The sequence below is a fragment of the Lepisma saccharinum genome, chromosome 5 (assembly GCF_977018435.1).
Source record: "Lepisma saccharinum chromosome 5, izLepSacc3.1, whole genome shotgun sequence".
Taxonomy (NCBI): Eukaryota; Metazoa; Arthropoda; class Insecta; order Zygentoma; family Lepismatidae; genus Lepisma; species Lepisma saccharinum.
In genome coordinates this window covers 17004500-17023662 of record NC_139233.1, presented here as the reverse complement: position 1 = coordinate 17023662, position 19163 = coordinate 17004500, and the positions used below count along the sequence as shown (strand labels likewise).

General features: G+C 37.4%; 2 protein-coding genes across 4 annotated transcripts; one reads left to right on the top strand and one right to left on the bottom strand.

Moving 5' to 3' along the window:
- The first annotated feature begins 655 nt into the window (after positions 1 to 655).
- On the top strand, positions 656 to 17812 carry LOC145987677 (coiled-coil domain-containing protein 174). Of its 3 annotated transcripts, none has more exons than XM_083122212.1 (2): positions 656 to 2401; positions 17721 to 17812. In XM_083122212.1, the coding sequence occupies exon 1, from the start codon at positions 744 to 746 to the stop codon at positions 2382 to 2384; it is 1641 nt and encodes a 546-aa protein (XP_082978338.1). In that variant the 5' UTR covers positions 656 to 743; the 3' UTR covers positions 2385 to 2401; positions 17721 to 17812. The 3 variants fall into 3 exon arrangements, with proteins under 3 accessions (XP_082978338.1, XP_082978339.1, XP_082978337.1); XM_083122213.1 differs by lacking the exon at positions 17721 to 17812 and adding an exon at positions 16929 to 16945; XM_083122211.1 differs by lacking the exon at positions 17721 to 17812 and adding an exon at positions 16499 to 16795.
- LOC145987583 (uncharacterized) lies at positions 12509 to 14231 on the bottom strand. Its single transcript, XM_083121931.1, has 3 exons — positions 14067 to 14231; positions 13628 to 13970; positions 12509 to 12522 (listed from the first exon to the last, which is right to left on the bottom strand). Exons 1-3 carry the CDS (start codon positions 14229 to 14231, stop codon positions 12509 to 12511), a joined length of 522 nt encoding a protein of 173 aa, XP_082978057.1.
- Positions 17813 to 19163: the final 1351 nt, after the last annotated feature.

The window sequence follows — 19163 nt, the reverse complement described above, 5'->3', positions numbered from 1 at the left end:
ATTGTTTCCCGACTTACCGGGACCCCAAACAGTCAGGAAATTCCAAATGATCATGTATAAAAATGATTAATTCACCATGTTTCTTCCACTATTGTCTACAAGTATATGAATTTCTTGATTCACAAATGGCGAAAAGTTTCACTGAAAGGCCACAACGTTTTAAAGTATGGTCCATAGGGGTGTGCGGGATCACGAAAAGTCGGGACCGGGAAAAAAAATTCCCGTCCCGATCCCGACCTCGGGAAACGACTTCTCGGGATCCCGAGCAGTCGGGAAATACAGAATGGTCATTTTGAAAAGTCGTTAATTTTCGACGTTTTATGCATTGTAAATGTCTGGAAGTTCTCGGAAATCGTTAGTTTTTGTACCAGAAATGAAAAAACAATCACTTAAGTTGAAAATGACGTGTAGAATTCGAGATTTCCAGAGCTTCGGGAAATTTCGAACATTTCCTATCCCAAAAAAATTCCAGACTTTGTCGGGAAATAGCGGATTTTCTTGTCCCAAATGTCGGCATTTAAAAAATTTCCCGTCCCCACCCAAAAATTCCTTCTTGCACACCCCTAATAGCCCATTTCGTTTGCACATCGTGGCCAAGTCCATTTGTCTCTGTTGGTTCCGAAATGAAATAATTAAATCATTCCCTACACTCTCACCATCGCTATCAACTACAAATGTATTTTTTTTAGGAGACGTAAATGTTCGATTTTGTTGTGAATAGTTTATAGGAAATTGTATCAAGTATGAGTTTTACAAATAGGATAGACATTAGTGGATCATCCATATTGAGTCTGAAAGCAGAACTTGCGAGAAAACACGAAGAGTTTCGCCTACTAAAATCCGGACAGGCTGTTTCTCGTCCTGCTTCTCGATCAGGAATATCGTCAATATTGAATAAAACTAACGCTGGTGTAACAGAAAGGGCTAGCCGAGATGTCGAAGATAAACAGGAAGAAAACAAGGAATTAGAAAGATCGAAAAGTGCTTTGGAATCTAAGGCCAAACTATATGACAAACTTGCGAGTGGGTGTAATGATGTTGAAACTGACAGTAGGTTCCTTGTAGACTTCAGCCAGAAAACGTCTGAAGTTGACTCAAAGAATTCTGCAAACCAAGATGAAGATGAAAGTGAATGTGATGAAGATGAGTGGGTAGATTATATTGACTGTCTAGGTAGATCAAGAAGCTGCATGAAGAAAGACTTACTCTATTTGAAGGGTAAAGATGCAGATTTGGCACAAGCACTTGGAAAAAAAGGTGAAGCAAGTACCATGGATTCTGCAGAAATTCTTGTGGATTCTGTATCACATGACAAAGATAATACACTTGAGATGACCTTGATTTCAAGTGATATGAAGAGAGAACAAATGCGTCAAAAGTGGGAACAAGATGAAGAAGAACTACGAAAAAAGTCGGACATACACTATCAAGATGTTTTGTTTGATGAAGTTCGGAGTCATGGAGTAGCATACTATGCTTTCTCTAAAGAAGAAGAAACACGAAAAAAGCAACAGGAGGAACTAACACAACGTAGCAAAGAAACTGAGACAAAACAAGTTGCAGCTGAAGCTTTAAAACAGAAAAGACGCCAGCAACTTGATGCTAGGTTAAAAGCAGCGAGAGCAAGAAAAAGGGCAAGGTTAGGTCTACCACCAGAAGAAGAGGTAGAAGTTCTTGAAGAGAATTTCACCCAAGAAGTTGAGGAAAAGGTTTCGTTGGAAAGTTTATCAGAAGAAAATTCAAATTCTGATCTGCAAAGTATGAAGAGGAAAAATCATGTTAGGCCATGGGATATAGGAAAGAAAGGAGTGCGAAATGTTATGAGCCAAGATGAATGGGTTGATAAGAAACGAAGTGAAAGGCAAGCAGAATTTGCTCCACCTTTGTTTTACCAAACTGAAAGTGCAAATAGGCATACAGTAACAACAAAAATTTTAGATACTTTTTCTGACCATGTATATGGAAGTGAGAAACCAGATATTCCACAAAAAATGTCAACGTGGAAGCAAAATGAAGGACCTGCAGGAGTTTGTATGTCGAAAATCAACTTCTCCAATAAACAAATTGGCAGAGACTATTCTGTTAATTGGAAACCAACAAATTCCAGTGTCACAGGTGAAGAGAACTGTAAAATTTTTGTGGATGAACTTGATTCAGACAATAGTGATGATGAAACTAGGAAGAAAGAAAAAAGGAGAAGAGGAACAGAAATTCCACCCCCAGCTACATTTGAATACTTCGGACCGTCTCTTACAAGGGCGCAGCAATCTTCCAGACTTAAAACTGACATAGCAGAGAGTATAAATGTGGGCATTTCATATTTAGAAAAACAGGATACGGAGCGAAAGAAGATCAAAGAAAAGGGGCTTCTAGGAATCATCTAGAAGTGAAAGTTCATCATGTAAGTTGAAGTTATATTTTACAACATTGAAATTGCTGTACATAAATTTTTATGAGTTAAAGTTAATATGTGGCACCTTATGACTTGTTGGAATTCTACAAGTTCTGCATACATATACACTTGGTACATGTTCTGAACCTCAGCTTCCATATGTTAAACAAAGCATAAGCCACTATTGCAATTTACTATTCCTTTACTAATTGCAACATTTTGAACCTGTTGCCAAATATTTCCTCAGGGTGTCCTAAAGATTAAATTAAAGAATAAAAACCTGCAGTTTAAACAAGTAACTTTGGGTTTTCTTATCATTACAATTAATGATAATATTAATAAAATAATATTTTAAACAGCAGGAACAAATTTATCAAAAAGATAATAGGTAAAATGTACTTGAAATAATGAAAAAAATATGAAAACAACCTCAACAGTATATTTGCAGTTTATTTCCACATATTCTGTAATTGTTTATCTGTTATATTTTGCATGGGTAATATTTATTTTTACATATGAAGGGTACAGGGGAAAAAAGACGAATGTCATAAGAAACTCGAATGGAGTTAAATGAATTTTAATGTTTGAAAAGCTCTTACATCTACAATATGGTTTAGCACTGTATGAAATTTTTACATAATCCGAAGAATTATATTGTTTAACTAATGATATAGCAGTTTGTCTAATAATGTAAACACGAAGAACACATTTTTGACTAAATTCGTTCTTAATGCACATTTTGCAGGTGAAAAATGATGAATGTCCATTATTCGCACAGAAAAAAAAGCAAAGAAAGATGAATGTCATTTGAATTGTAAAATAATTTAGTAAAGAATATGAATGCTTTGTGAAATACCCAAATGGAATAAAATGCTTTTTAGTAGAAAGAACATGAACATTAAATAGAAAAAATGACAACTGTCTCTTATAATATACATCATTGGTACTAATATTGGGTAACTTCAAATTCTTTTGAAAGTCAAAACATACTGCCTCACGTGAAGTCATCTTCTGACTTGAGAGACGTGCTTGGCGTTTCCTTGTAAAGAAAGAATCTGCCCTTCGCAAATGGAGCTCTTGTTGAGTGTTGAGGTCTTGCAACTGTGCGTGTAATTGAAGTTTCTCTTCGTGAACTGATGAGTTAGTTTGTTTATTGACTTTGAATTCATCGCATGTGCTGCACGTATCTGTCCGTGGATAACCAAAAGCAATGTTGAATTTTGTTTTGAAGAGATGACGATATGTTTCATATGATACAGGGTTCGTGGGTTTTTTCCTTATACATGGCATGGAGCTTTTTTATGTTCAATTCTTCTGGTAGATAAACACGTTCACTGTCATGAAGGCTATAATGAGATCTCCTGCTTCCAAGGGATTTTATGTGAGAGTATATGGCATTCAGAGTTTCCTGTTTTAATTTGTTTGGTCTAGTTTTATGCTTCCCACGCTCATCTTTACCAACAGAACCTGTCAGTGCTAGTTTAGACTGAATTGTCTGTACACGCCTTTAACTGATACCATGTAAAGCCAAAAATGCCTTGTAAGCCTAGGACATCTATCATTTTTCCCCTGCATACGTTTTTTTAAACCTTCATTAAATATGTGTGTCTCAGCACTTTTAGCCTGTTTTGACATTTTAACTGTTAGTGTGGACTGCCTTTAATATCAAGGAGGCAAAATATCAATTTTTGTGATTTTGTGACATTCATCTTTTTTCCCCTGTACCCTTCATATATGTAAGGTTTGAGAATTTGCTCCAAAGCAGTGCCTTTTCAGTTTCTGTATGTTGTAGAAAACCACTTTTAGTGCATGTTCACTTAACAGCAACTTAGCAGCAACATTTTAACTTCTCTCCTGTTTTAGTAAGTAAGTTGTTCGTGTCTTCTAAATTCCATCATGAACCTTCATACATATACTTCATGAAATCCTTCGTACAACGGGGTATTCACTTCAAGTTGAACTGTCAATGTAGGCAAAGAAAATATTGCCAATTATTGAAGCTATAACTGTTAACCCTAGAACACTGGTGTTCCATTATTACGGTGTAATTAGCGCTACGTAAATTTTACGTACATGAAATAATTGATGTTAAACAAAATCTCTACATTACAAAATTACTATTATTTTTATTTTCCTTTGTAGTCTTATTTTTTATTTTAAAATGTGTAGACATGGTTTTATTAAACAGAATATTTAAAAAGAAAATCTTGATTGACAAGCCTGTACGTCAGTGGCGTGCCCAGGGGGGGGGGGGGTTGGTGGGGGTTAACCCCCATTGGTTTCGTCATTTAAAAAAATTCAAAGCAAAAGTGAAATAAATTTTATTTAATAAATGTGTTTGAGTACCAAATCGCCAATATTGTAAAATGTTTACATTTGTCAATGAGAAATGTATTTTTGCTTCTTCAATTACTTTTGATACTAATATTGGAGTTGAGTAACAGTAATGCACAGGCATTCGTTCATTCCTTAGTCACTGAAAATGAAGGAGAATTTCCTTCTCAGTATGGTCAAGAAAAGAGCCGTAACCCTTGGAATGTGAACTGAAGGAATCCCTCCTCCCCTTTCTTTCACCCAGGATGACCCTCTTAGGATAATGACCCTCCCTTTCCTGTTACGACAGTGCTGCTAACTTCCCTTTTCTTTCTTTTTCCTTCTTATACCATTTATGCCAACAGAGCAAAGTTCTGTGAGATTTGAATCACTACAATTAGTAGGCAAAGTAAGTCAAAATCTTATCTCGCACCTGGATGCATATCAAAATATCAATAATTATAATAATAATAATAATTGTTGCAGGCAGTAGCGAAGCATGGTTTTACGAAGGAGGCAAGCGAAGTTTTGTACAATAGCATGCCGGGAGGGGGTGAGGGATGCGTTATATAGCCCAACTGGCCCAGTCAGTTTCATAAACAAAATAAAAACAATTATACGATTTACTCTTGTGCTCTTTACAAATTAGATATTTTTTTTCCCTCAACCAATTTCCAGCCTTCAGTTTATTGAATTTTCTTGTAAAATTTGTGAAAGATGTCACTTGAATTTCTGCGTAAATAATTTAGCAGTTGCCAACACTACTGACACTGACACTACTGGTTGCTGTCAACACTGGTGACATAATTTGAGCTGGACCAAGCTGGATGCATGGTTCAGACATTCCACTTCCCGGAACCAAAACACTCGCCCGGTATCTTTGTCACAAGTCCTGGTGTTCACTGAGGTTGTAGCGAGTTGCAGTCTGCAAGGTAGCAAGTCGAAGTGGTTGTTTTGTGTGTTACGTTTCTGCGTGTGTAATAGATTTTTGACGTGGAACTAAAGATGGATAGAGAAAAGAGGAGAAATACATTATTAGATTATTTCCAAAAGAAACAAAAAATGGAAGTTGAAGCTTCACATTCCACAAATAGAACCTCAGAAAAAGTTCGATTGAAGTTCAGAGGAATTCCATCCGAATTGCAAGTGAAACGTGCGAACTTTCAGACTGTGATATTCAACAAGAAGGCATAACAGACTATATTGGAAACCTTCTTGCAAAATTATGTCAAGGAACTGTCGAGGTGACGTTCATTATTTGATAGCAGATATATCCATATCCGCGGGCCGGACTCGGGCCATAAATAACCAGAACTTCTCGGGCTCGGCTCGGGCCCGGGCCTCGTGGCTATTTTGTTAGCGAATATTGTCATCGAAAAATAATTTTTAATTATTGAAATTATGGTTTACTTCGAGAATGAGAATAGGAGCACGAAGTACAACAGTGCCCATTTTTTTTTCAAATGCTGAATTGGAAAGTAATTTTAATTATGTTTTCGGGCTCGGGCCGGGCTCATGTTTACTTATTATCGGACTCGGGTCGGGTTCGGGTTTAATTTCCTCGGGCCGGGCCGGACTCGGGCCTTACAATTTAGGCCCGTGCAGACCTCTAATCCATAGGCATATTTAGATTTTCTTTCTGGGAGGGCACAGCATGTGCTGTAAGCATACAAACGTGTGTGTGCAGGGGAGGGGGGTGCCGCGTGTGTATGTCTGGAAGACGTGTGTAGGATGTCACCCTGTATCACCAATAAACTTTCACAGGGCGAGAGAACATGAAGATGAACAAGTTTCCTCAAGGGGCCTCACCGATGGTGGTGTAATCAAAGAGGTCCTGGGTTTGATACCCTGTGTAAAACATTTTACTTTTTGTTTTGTTCACGAACCCTCGAAAAACGATATTACCTATCCTATAGATCCACCAAGGCATTTGAAACCCTGGTGTCGGAGCAGTGGCACTAAAGCCACGGGGAAGCCTGTGGTTCACGTATTTTCCGAGGTCCCAGAAACCTTGGTGCTGCTATATATGTATGTAACCACATTATTAAATCATGGTTGCCATGGACAGTTTTATTATTTTGTAGGAAAGGGATAAAATTTGTATTATGACACGGGATAGACTAGGTAGGTATTCTATGAACTGTAAATATTCCTTATAAATCTTCTGAATATTTCTCTTGTACAAACGCAACAAATACAATAAGCAATATGTGTGTGCAGTAATAAATTCATTTTCTGAAAGCACCTTTTCTGGCATCAGTGGTCGAAGTAGGGGATGCTGCCTCCAGTTAAGAAAGTTTCAGAAAGCATACCCCCAATTAGAATAATTTGCATATTGAGCATCCTCCACCTACTGTATTGTCTCCATGTTGATCCATACAAGGATGTACCCCCTCGTATCTCCAAAGGCGATCGAATATCCCCTCCCTTTTCGGCTAGGAATTTCCATTTCTGGCAAGATTTTGTCGGGCTCAGTGACAGATCCTGCAATGCGGTGCTGGGCTTCGGAGGGGGAGGGGAGTGGCCCCTTCAACAGTTGGTTTCTCAGTTCCATAACATTAACAACATTCAAAATTCCTCTCCATAGACCTAATATGAAAATGAATATGACACATTAATGACACTGTAGTAGAAATTGTTAATTACTGAAGGGGTTCATATTTGTTTGGCGACTGTCAAACAAATGTTTTGACCAATAATATAATAATGCAATGCCAAAAATGTACATACACAATATTTAGCAAAATCATCTCCACAACAAGTAACAATGTTGATTGAATTGATTTTTTAAGTCCACTTTATGCACAGTAAGGCTAATCGTAAAGTTTAAAGTGAGATCCGAACCACTATGAGCCTCCACCGGTTATCGAACCAGGGACATCTTGATTACAAGGCGACGACGCTCCCACTGAAATGTAACTGTGGTATTGTCATCTTGCAGAAATGCAAACACGTCCAGTAAATGCTCTTGAAAAATTTGATATATGCAGTGAAGTAATATTTCCCTGGGTAAACACACGTTTGCGCATATTATGTACAATCCCGGTAACAACATCAAATGAGAAATTATTCTCAACTTTGAGGCGGTTAAAGACCTATCTTCGAAATACCATTTGCGAAAAAAGATTAAATGGGTTAGCTGCTCTGAACATTCACTTGGATATATTGTCAGAACTCGCACAGAAACCTCGATGCCTAAATTAAGAATTTTAATTGTTCAACTGTGGTACCTTATTTATTACTGTCTTTAAGACATCAAGTAGTCTTAATCTCTTTACAATGTTGAGTGTACATATTTTTTGTTTGAGAATTATATTTGAGCAATTAAATATAAAATATTAATAATTGAAAATATTCAAGCAGGTGCTTTTATATGATGCTTTTCTTCTTATCACAAGTGTGACTTAAAAAATAAAAACATGAAGCATCCATACCAAATACATTGATTGCGTTCCTTGGGGTAAAAGCAAAGTATATTAATTATCAAATTTATTACAAGAAATTTGACCTATGAACTGGAAAATGTGTTGGATTCATAACCCCTCCCCCTTACGAAAATCGCCCGACCCTGTGGCCGAGTGGTTAGCACATCGCACTGCGACGCCAAGGGTCCCGGGTTCGAATCCCGGTCGGGTATGGTTGTTTGTGAATGTCCATTTTCATCCATTTCATCATTTCATCACTCATCCCCATCTTCGCAAATTAGCCAAGAGGCACAAAACGCGAAGTAAAATAAACTAAATCAATCAATCAAACCTTACGAAAATCCTGGGCACGCGCCTGCTGTACGTACTTTAAGAATGAAGGCAAAAAGTTCAAACAATGAAGAACAAACAATAATAATATTCATAACACTGTAAATAAGGAACAGATGTAATTTTAAAGTCTTAAAAGAAAATACTGCATACTTATAAACTTTTTTTTGTCAAATTCTAACTATCCAAGTTGAATTTACAAATGTCAAAATTAGGGTGAAAGATTTTTCTCATTTTACTAGAGCTACATAAAATTGACATACAGTGCACAACATATCAATAAAAATGAAGACGATCAGTGCTTTCAACCTCCTTACCATAGTGCTGCCTTACGTATTACAGACTCTTCAAAGCACTGTTAGGTGGTGGGGTAAGTAGGTGAGAAGTGGGGGATAGGGAAGGGAATTAAGGGCACACATAAATTTTACATACACTGAAGTCCATTTTTTCCACTACGAAGTGTATGTAAACAAAAGCACGTGTTCTAGAGAAAGCCAGTGCAGCCCTATTGGTGGATTCTGGCAGTAGTCCCTCTGCAGACCTTTTGCACCCTGATATAGTCCATTCAATGCAGTCTTGAAACTAGAGTAATACACAGCATTGTATGCTGTTCAAAGCATTTACTAGCCTTTTCCTTGCTTATGAATTCATAACCATTCTTTAGTAAAGCACCTACGGTGACATTAACTCATTCAAATTAACTAAATTCCCGCTACTTGTCCGTCACTCTGTGTTGTGCAGTGTTGCAAATTCGCAATATTAAGTAAAGTCTAATCTTGAAACACCGGACTAGACAGAATCAGAAAACATGATTTAGACTGACAGTGACTGACATGGGAATCTCTAGATTACACTCGTGTTGATGTATATACCACAAACACTCACACACTACTTTCAACTTCATGCGTTTTATCTAGAAGGTAAAATCAACACACTGCAAAAGGTTGTAGGAAAATCTTTGAGAGAGCCAAAGTGCTTGGTGCAAATACAACCAGTGATGCTTAAAATCGTACGGAATGTTACTGTAGCATTTATTAAATGATCCACCTACGCTTCCTTTACTTTATTTCCCACATAAAACATGCTCAGATTTCAGGAACCTGAATTCCCCCAGCTTGTCAAAGAAAAATGCCACATGCATACACTGGCAACTGCTTCCAAGAAGGAATTTGTAGAGGGCGGGGGGACAAGCTTTTGGCGTTACAGATGGGCAAACTGGGCCATTCAGTGTTGCTACCCGACCTTTATAGAAACATCGTTACAATTCGGTAATATTCCAAAGCTGTTATCATATCTAATTGCAATATAGCCAACTTCGCAACTACAAAGTTTTATTAATGTTTCAACACGCGTGTACGTAATAAGACTTTCACATTTGTTGTATCCAATTCATAAGGGAAAAAATAACATAGTTGGAGACACTACTTCTCATGGTCAAGAATCTTCCGAAACACTGTTACCCTCAAGCACACGGCTATTTATAGCTTTCCTCCCCTCAACCCTGCAAAACCTTCCCTCCGCTCCGTTGCCGTGTAGTGGTTCTCGAGAATTTGCGTAGTGTTTATAGGTTGTAAGTATCATTGAATGTTGATGTGGCTTCAACAGCAAGCGTTACAAAACATTTACATTTGATACCTTGAATAAGTGGTGATACCAAAATTTCAGTGCCTATTATGTTGAATCATTAACTTCTGAACAGGTGTCTTAAAAACAAACATTTATGCGGTCCGCAAGGAAATTCAGCCAAACAAACTCGGATGGCACATTTTAGCCGATTTTGGACTTGCTGCCGTCAGCAGGAAAGTGGATGTTTTTTTTTTCATTGATATGAGTTTGTCTACGCTGGTTAAATTATTGCATGATTCATTTGGTTTATTTTACTTCGCATTTCTGCCACACTTGGCTAATCGCAAGGATGAGGATGAGTGATGACATGGTGAAATTGATGAAATAACACTCACAAAGAACATTCATGCCTAGGCCAAGATTCAAACTTGGGACTCCTGGTGTCGTAGGGCACAGTGATAACCACTCCGCCACAACGGCTAGCTGGCAGACATTTATATAAATATTGCAAAACTAGCACTAACCTGTGTTATAAGAGTATGGTTTTAATTTTAGTAGCTAAGTGGCTGTATGTGCTGATGATTTTGACACGCCCGTCTCCTGTGAAACACAGCGTAGAGGTTTGTTTGGAGAACGTTCTACCGCTGCACCAATTTCATCGAGCTTTCCTTCGGTTAGAATCAGTCGTTTTTGCTTAGATGTTTTAAAATTTAACGATCCAGTTTCTTGTAATTTAACTACAAGATGTCTAAACGTATCTCTATGTGGAGGTGAAATGCTTGGAAATTTCTGTACAAATTGCCTACACACGTTTCGACACGAGTCTGTTTTCACGTAAGTGTCATACATAAAAATTCTTTGTTCTAACGTGAACCTTGTGGCTGGCATTCCAATCGTCTCACTGACACAACACACATACACACTGCAATAACACAAACAAGTAACGGCAAGTAACCAAGAATAACACTCTTGCGCACAGTAGGAAATTAACATGCTCTTGGTTTACATCTGCTCCCCACTATATTCACAGCTCTGTCTTCATCTAGTCGCGAAGGAACAAAAAACTCGAGCTTGGAGATTTCGGATTACAAGGAAGCTCACGAAAACCATTGACTTTTAACGGTTTCGTCTGCAGCGTAATCTTGATGCAGTGTTGCACATTCGAAACCTCCAAACGATCTCCATCGACACAAAACTCTTTCAAGGATATAAACTTAAGCAGGACGTTACTTGTCAAAACTATGATTAAAATGTTTTATTATCTGTGGCTCTTAACATCGTTTCTAAAGCATATTTATTTGTGTGTATATAAGGGCAGAACTTGGATGAATTACAGAAGAACTTTTGTGTGTTATAACACAGGTTAGTGCTCGTTTTGCAATATTTATATAAATGTCTTCATATGTCCATAAAAATAAGCAGGCATTACAGGCGCAAATGTCGGCATCTCTGTCAGCGCCGCCCGCCACGCTTGTCCCAATTTTCGCGGTTCGCGAAATGTGAGAAAAATATGCAATTTTGAACATTCTGCACGTAACTACACCCCCAATGATGAAATATACATGAGTTTTATTCGCGAAGTAATGCGAAATGTGTGCTTTTCCACGAAATGATTGCTTTTTTGCGAAATATCCGTGAAATATCATCAAATTAAGTAGAAAACACGCAAAACCGGCAATCGAGGTTGTGCACGATTTGTAACGAAACGTTTGCGTAAAGTTTCCTACCACTTGCAGCTGACGAACGTATTATCTTCGATCACATCAGGAAGATGCTGCAAATTGGGATTTCCCATGCACATAATCTCAGTTCGAAAACTTTGCTCCCTGTTAAGCTGCATTCCTTTCTTCCCCCGAATGTCTACTTAACTTCCAGTTTCATTGAACTTGCTAGCTGTAGCAGCGATAAGATTAGTCTGTTCCCGCACATTAAGGGAAACAATGGTGTCATTTGTGTTCAGTCATGAATGAATTTTGTTTATTATCATGTGATTTTCAACATGTGTTTGTGTATGTGCAGGAGTGATTATTTTATTTGTTGGGCAACAAGGATATCCTTAACAATGAATAAATCACTTGAGATATGCAATTTAGAAATGAAGTGATTTTGTGTTGATGTTTTCTTTTTGGTTGGACAGCTCTAAGTACTTGTGTATGTGTACAGCATATAAAAATGAAGTAGTTTATCAATTTATAGCTCTTTTGTATGTTGTTTCCTCTCATAACGAAAAAGTGTGTGCCATTTTTTTTCCACCGCTGGTATATACCGCTGATCTAACATTTTATTTACCACTCTCCTCAGTTTTTATTTACCATAAATTTGTCTCCCTACTTATTGGCCACACCTACTTCATTTTAAAGCTGGAAACAGAATAGTGTTCTAGGGTTAAGGAAGAAATGAAGGGAAATGCCCTGCCCCACTTGTTGCAACTCTTTTTTTTTTTTTAACTATGTGGGGGGGTGGGTTACTATTTGTAAAATCCCTATGCTTTGAATGCTATTGGTAGAAATAGAATTGTTACATATTACTCACTGATATTTGTATCATTTACCTTCCTCAGATAAATTATTTCTTATATTACTGTGTGCAAGCAGGAAAATTACTTACTTCTTCTTCCCCTTCGTGCTGTTAGGCGTCAGGGTCCTTCAGCCATCTGCTAAAACTCTTCCTATCTTGTGCCATTCTCTTAACTTCCATTAGTGCCTTTCCTCTTTTAGTAACCATCTCCGACAGGTATTGTTCCCATTCTATCCGAGGTCTTGCTCTTCCTCTCCTTCCTTCTGGTCTCGCTTCCATTACTTGTTTCGGTTTTCTTTCTTCTCCCATTCTCATGACATGGCCATACCAGCCCAGTGTTCTTTTCTCTATTATCTCTTCAATTGATTCTACTTGTAGCTGTTCCCTGATTTTAGTGTTCCTGATTCTATCTCGTCTGGTTTTTCCTACAACTCTTCTGAGATATTTCATCTCTGTTGCTCTTAATCTATTTTATTCTTATTTTGGAGTGTTAATCGTTCTATTCCATAGAGCATTGTTGGTATAATTATGGTTTTGTAAATCCTTAATTTAGTATTTTCTTGTATCTCCTTTTTCCCTACTATTGTATTACTAATTTGGTAATATATTTTCTTTGTTTTTTGAACCCTGCTATTTATTTCTTCTTCTACTTTTCCGTCGGCTGTTGTTATTGTTCCCAAATATTCATATCTGTTCACTTGTTCTAGCTGTTCTCCTTGCCATTTTATTTCCAATCTCTCTTCATTTCCATGCTTTGATATATGCATTACTTTACTCTTCTTTGGGTTCACTATCATTTCTCTATCTTGTATTGAACTGGCCCATTCTATTACTGTATTTTGTAGTTCCTGTTTTGTGGATGTTATTAATGCTATGTCATCAACATACAGAAGTGATTGTACATAGACTGGTTTCAGTGTCCTATTTCCAACCTTACATTTTCGTGTTCTTCTTCTACTTTGTTTATGTATTTGATCCATTAGTATTATAAATAGTAAGGGGCTGAGGCTATCTCCTTGTTTAACTGCTTTGTTCATGTTAAATTCTTTTGATTTCTCACCTCCTATTTTCACTATTCCTTTACCTGTCTTGTAGACACTTTGTATTCTTCTTACTAACTTTTCTGAGGCTCCTATTTTCTGTAACGCTGACCATAGTTGCTGTCGTGGTACTGTATCAAAGACTCCCTTTAAATCCAGAAAGGCTACAAACAGTTCTTTTCCTCTGCTAAGAAATTTATCTATGGCTTGTCGTAGTGTAGAAATGTGATCTTGCGTTTGTCTTCCTCTTCTGAAAGCTGCTTGTTCTTCTTCTAACTCCTCCTCTACTTCATCTCTTAGCCTTCTTTCTAAGATTCTTGTGTATATTTTTAGAGCTACTGAAGATAGACAGATTGCTCTGTAGTTTTCACATTTTACAGTGCTACCCTTTTTGTGGATAGGTATAATCATGTTTCTTTCCCAATCTTTGGGTATTTTAATTCTCTTCCATGCTTCATTACAAATCTTCCACAACCATTGTACAACTTTCTTTCCTCCCATCTTTATTAGTTCTGGGTATACTCCGTCTGCTCCTGCTGCTTTTCCGAATTTCACTCTCTTTATGGCATCCTCCACTTCTTGCATTTTTATTTCATCTCTTCCATCCTCTTCTACATTTGCACTCTCTGTAGCATCTTCTTCATTCATCGTCCCATTTTCATCTCTAAATGTATTTTCATAATACTTACTCCATGTCTTCAATATATCTTCAGTTTCTGTTTGGATCTTTCCTGATTCATCTTCCTATGTTTCTTATTCTCTTCCCATATTTTCCTTTCATTGCTTTTACTGTCTGCCAGAACTTTCAACTATTCCCTTGATAGTTTTTCTCTATTTCTAACCCAAACTCTTCCCATGATTCTATCTTTGCTTGTCGGACTGCTTCTTTTGCTTCATATCTCCTCTGAACATACTCATTCCATTTCTCCTCTGTTTTATTTTCCATGTACCTCTTCTATGCTTGTTTCTTCCTTTTAACGATTTCTTTAACCAAGTTATTCCACCATCTTGATCTTTTCTTTTGATCTACAGTTGTTAAGCCACAAACTTCTGTAGCTGTTTTAATCAATATTAAATATTCCATCTTTCTTCTAATTATTCTTTATCTTGGTTCTGGATACTTAGCTCTCTCTCTCTCTTTTGTTCAACTCTTCCTTCACTTGCCTATTAAATTCCTTTTGCTTGCATTCTGTCCTTAGTTCTCCTATTTTAATTTTTGTGTACTTTTTGTATTTGTTTAGGTTCCTGAAATCTTGTTTTCATTATTAGTAATTTATGCTCAGTGCTTAGTTCTGCACTTCTATACACTCTAATATCTTGTATTGCACACCTTGTATTTTCTGTGTAAGTGAAATAATCTATTGCACTTCTTGCTCTTCTCCTTTCTGCTACAAATGTTATTTTATGTGGAAAAAATGTATTTCCTATAAGTAAATTATTGTCTATACAATATTCAATCATTCTCTCTCCATTGCTATTTTTCACTGTTTCTGCTGTATGCTTTCTCATACACTCGTTCCCCTTCTCTGATTCATTTCCAATTCTGGCATTCCAGTCTCCCATGATGATCACATGTCTAGCAAAGTCCTTAGCCTTATTTATAGTATCCTGTAGGTTGACATAGAAAATATTTTTTTCACATTCATTTGCATCCTCTGTAGGTGCATAGATCTGAATAAATTATATCTTCTCCTCCATTTCCATATCTACTCTTATTATTCTTGATGTAATTGGTTCCCAATTTACTATTTTCTTTGTACATTCTTCTTCAAATATTATACCTACACCTTCGTTTGCTCTTGCTTTCCTATCTACTCCTGAGAATATTAAGGTATATCCCTTATTCATCAGCATCTCCTGATCCTTTCCTTTTGGTCTCGCTTATGCCTAAGATTTTAATCTTGTATTTTTCCATTTCTTCTATTATCTCACATTATTTTCCTGTCAGAGAGGTTATATTCCATGTTCCAATAATAATTTTCCTTTTCTTGCCTTGTCGTTTCCATTTCATCTGTCCGGCTTCTACCTTATGTTTTCTCTGAATAAAATGAATTTCGACGCCACGTGGGTTATTAGCCCTACGGTGAGTAGCCGAATGAAGGGTTTACTCCCTCGCAGTGTCACAGCCATTCTGTTGCTCCAACTCCGCCTGTGACTGTCTGGTTCTAGACTCTTTAGGACTAATGTCGTCATCAACTCTAGGCCAGTACTGAAGAGGCTGCTGCCATTCTTCAGGGATTTTTATCGACTTCCCAGTCTAGATCTACAGTGTTTAGCGAAATCAGGGTCACCTCGAGAAGGATGTGTTCATCGAACACACACTGCGGTCTTGGCAAGGGAGAGGTTATATGTTCACTTTGCCTTACCCTGGGTCGCCCCTCGACCCTGCAGGAAAATTAAATATATTGTAATATGGAGCTGGTATATTTATCTTTAGGCTGGCTGTGTAGGGTGAAACAGGAAAAGCATGTTACCTCTGATACCAAGTATTTGCTGCATAATATTAAATTTTTTGATGAAAGATGAACAGTTTTAAAGGTAATTGTATCACTTAACAGTAATTTCACTTAGAATTTTTTGTCATCATCCATTATTATTATTATAAATTATATTTTTGTAATATTTATGTGAAATACATCAATATTAGACTTAAAAGAATCGTGTTTGCAAATTAGTACAGTGCTCTCTCTTTAATTAGAACTTACTTTTTAAAGTAACCTGTAATTCAAACGTTTGTGTCCTCTTGGAGTTCAAATTAAAGAGAGTTCACTGTGTAGGCATTATGGGTATAGGAGTTAACAATTGGGTGCTTCTTATTGTTAAAATATTAATATAGAAAATGAGCATGTGTAAATGTACTAGCTTAACACCTGATGCTACATTCTTACTCACTCTCATTTCATAATGGTTTTCAGGTTGGCTGCACTCTGGATGTAAAAAGAAAAAAACAACACATGAGATGATATGTTGCAGAAACATCAGTAATATTGTTTTAGACAGATATAAATTGTTGTTTTTCTGAAACAAAAGTAACTGGCGTTGATCTTGACCAAAGCGGCATCTGGTGCACTGTGTGTGTATTTAGCCAAGTTGTTAGCACAGTGTGCTATGACTATAGTTGTAAAAAAGCTGGCTTTTTTGAATGAATGGTTGTTTTTTTCCTCAATAAAGAGCCTGTTGATTTTAGAAAAACCCAGAAATTTTGGCTTTTTACCAATTACAGGTAACCGATTTCACTTCCAGTGTTAAGAGTTTAAAGGTTTGTAATGTCATATTTTCAAATTAGCTAAATAATTTTACATGATATAGCAGCCAAAATACACATACTTGCCATTTCTTCTACAGGGTGTCCAATAAGTCATGCAACCGAGACTTTGAACATACAGGTCATTCCATGGAAAATCGCCCAGAGCAGGTTCCTTCATAGTCGTGGATTTGTTTCATATTTTTTGTACTGATAAATACTTGGTCCAATATAACAAATATGCAATATTAGACTTGTCCAACAAATATTTTGAAAGTTACGAATTTTTGAAAATTTGAAGATTTTCAGAAATTGGGTGGAAACAAAATAAAAATTGCAAGCATTTTTGAACAGTCAAGTTTTAGAAAAAAATAATGCGTCCTTCGAACTACCCCTGCATGTGTGTTAAAACAACAAAAATATTGACAATTTTAAAAGTGATCAAGCAACCAGTGCTGGAACATATGGACTGACCCATATGCATTCTGGTCTTAGTACAATTTCTATGAACTAAAAGTGGATGAACCTCATAGTAATGCTTCTCCCACTTATTCAACATTTCTAACAATATTATGTGTACTCATATTAGTGGTATTTTGTGAGTGCTTTAGTGCCATTTGTCAAAAATATAGCTGTATGCCAGTGGACATTTGGTTCACATACCCTATTTTGAAACCTCTGATATTTTTACTGTGAAAAATATTACCTTTCTATTTTATTAATATTATGTTTGATATATATTGATTATGCTGTGTAACAATTTTCATTGTGGTAAAACCTGGGGCTCGCTATCAAACACAACATATTACAAGGTAGAATCAAAAAGTAAGGTAACAAGTGCCCTGAAAATGTACAACAATATGCTAGTAACTGTTTTTCTTTGTGTGTTGTAGGTATTGATGGATAGTATCCCTGGTGACCGCTAGAGAGCAGCACAGTGACACAGTTGCAGAGAATCGCAGTTCGAAGATGGCAGGGTTACTGGAAACATGGTCAAATGTGGAAGTGCGAAGTGTGATCGGGTTTTTGCATGCGGAGGGGAAGAAACCAGCCGAGATCCATCGGGAACTTGTGGAGGTGTATGGAAACAACGTGTTATCCAGGAAACAAGTGTGGTGTTGGTGTAAGGAGTTTGGAAATGGTAGGACTGACATTAATGATGATCAGCGAAGTGGCAGAACATTTGTCAGGTGGAGGGAATGATTAGGGAGGATAGGCGAATCACACTTGTCACACATTGCAGATGCACTGAACATTTCGTATGGTTCTGTGCACAGTATTGTGCACAACACGCTTGGCTACCGCAAAGTGTGTGCACATTGGGTACCAAGAAATCTCACTGATTATGACAAAGGCAGACGAATGGGCATGAGTCTGAACCACCTGATCTGTTATCGACAAGAAGGGTCGTCATTTCTGTATCGCATCATTACGGGTGATGAGACACCTGTGCCATTGTGGACACCGTAATCCAAACGTTCCTCCATGATGTGGAAACATCCATCATCGCCCCCATCCAAAAAGTTTAAAACAGTAACATGTGCAAGGAAAACAATGGCCATGATCTTTTGGGACCCCCTTGGTGTGATTCACCTGGAATTCCTTCCATGTAGTACCACTGTCAATGCTGTGACCTACTGCCAGACATTGAACAGATTGAGAGAGGCCATACGTCGGAAACGACCTGGAGCACTCAGGGAGGGTGTATTGTTGTTACACGACAACGCTCGACCTCACACAGCGCAGCTCACCCGTGACCATGTCACACGTTTCCACTGGGAGATTTTGGAACACCCCGCATACAGCCCTGATCTTGCACCCAGTGATTTCCATCTGTTCGGACCAATGAAGAAGCATCTTCGAGGACGACGCTTCAACACAGTGCAAGAGGCACAGGATGCAGTGAAAACCTGGTTGGACAACCTTGACACTGATTTCTTCACTCGTGCCATTCATGCATTGGTCACCTGCTGGAATACGTGCTTAGACAAATATGGTGACTATGTGGAATGTTAGTGTGCAGTGTCATGTATACCCTGTCACAGTTTAGGCAACCACGACATAAAGGTTTCTGTGGAAAGAACTTGTTACCTTACTTTTTGATTCTACCTTGTACTTTATTTAAAGATTTTTCTACTTTCTGAGTAGGTAAGAGCGCTAATATATTGATTTTCTGTTAGGACTGTCCTTCTCCTCTCCAACAATACCTCAATTGTCAAAATACTCCACATAGTTTCCGAGATATGACATGTTTTGTGTCACATGGTGTGTTTGTTCATCCACCCAATTTTTGAAAATCTTCAAATTTTCAAAAATTCGTAACTTTCAAAATATTT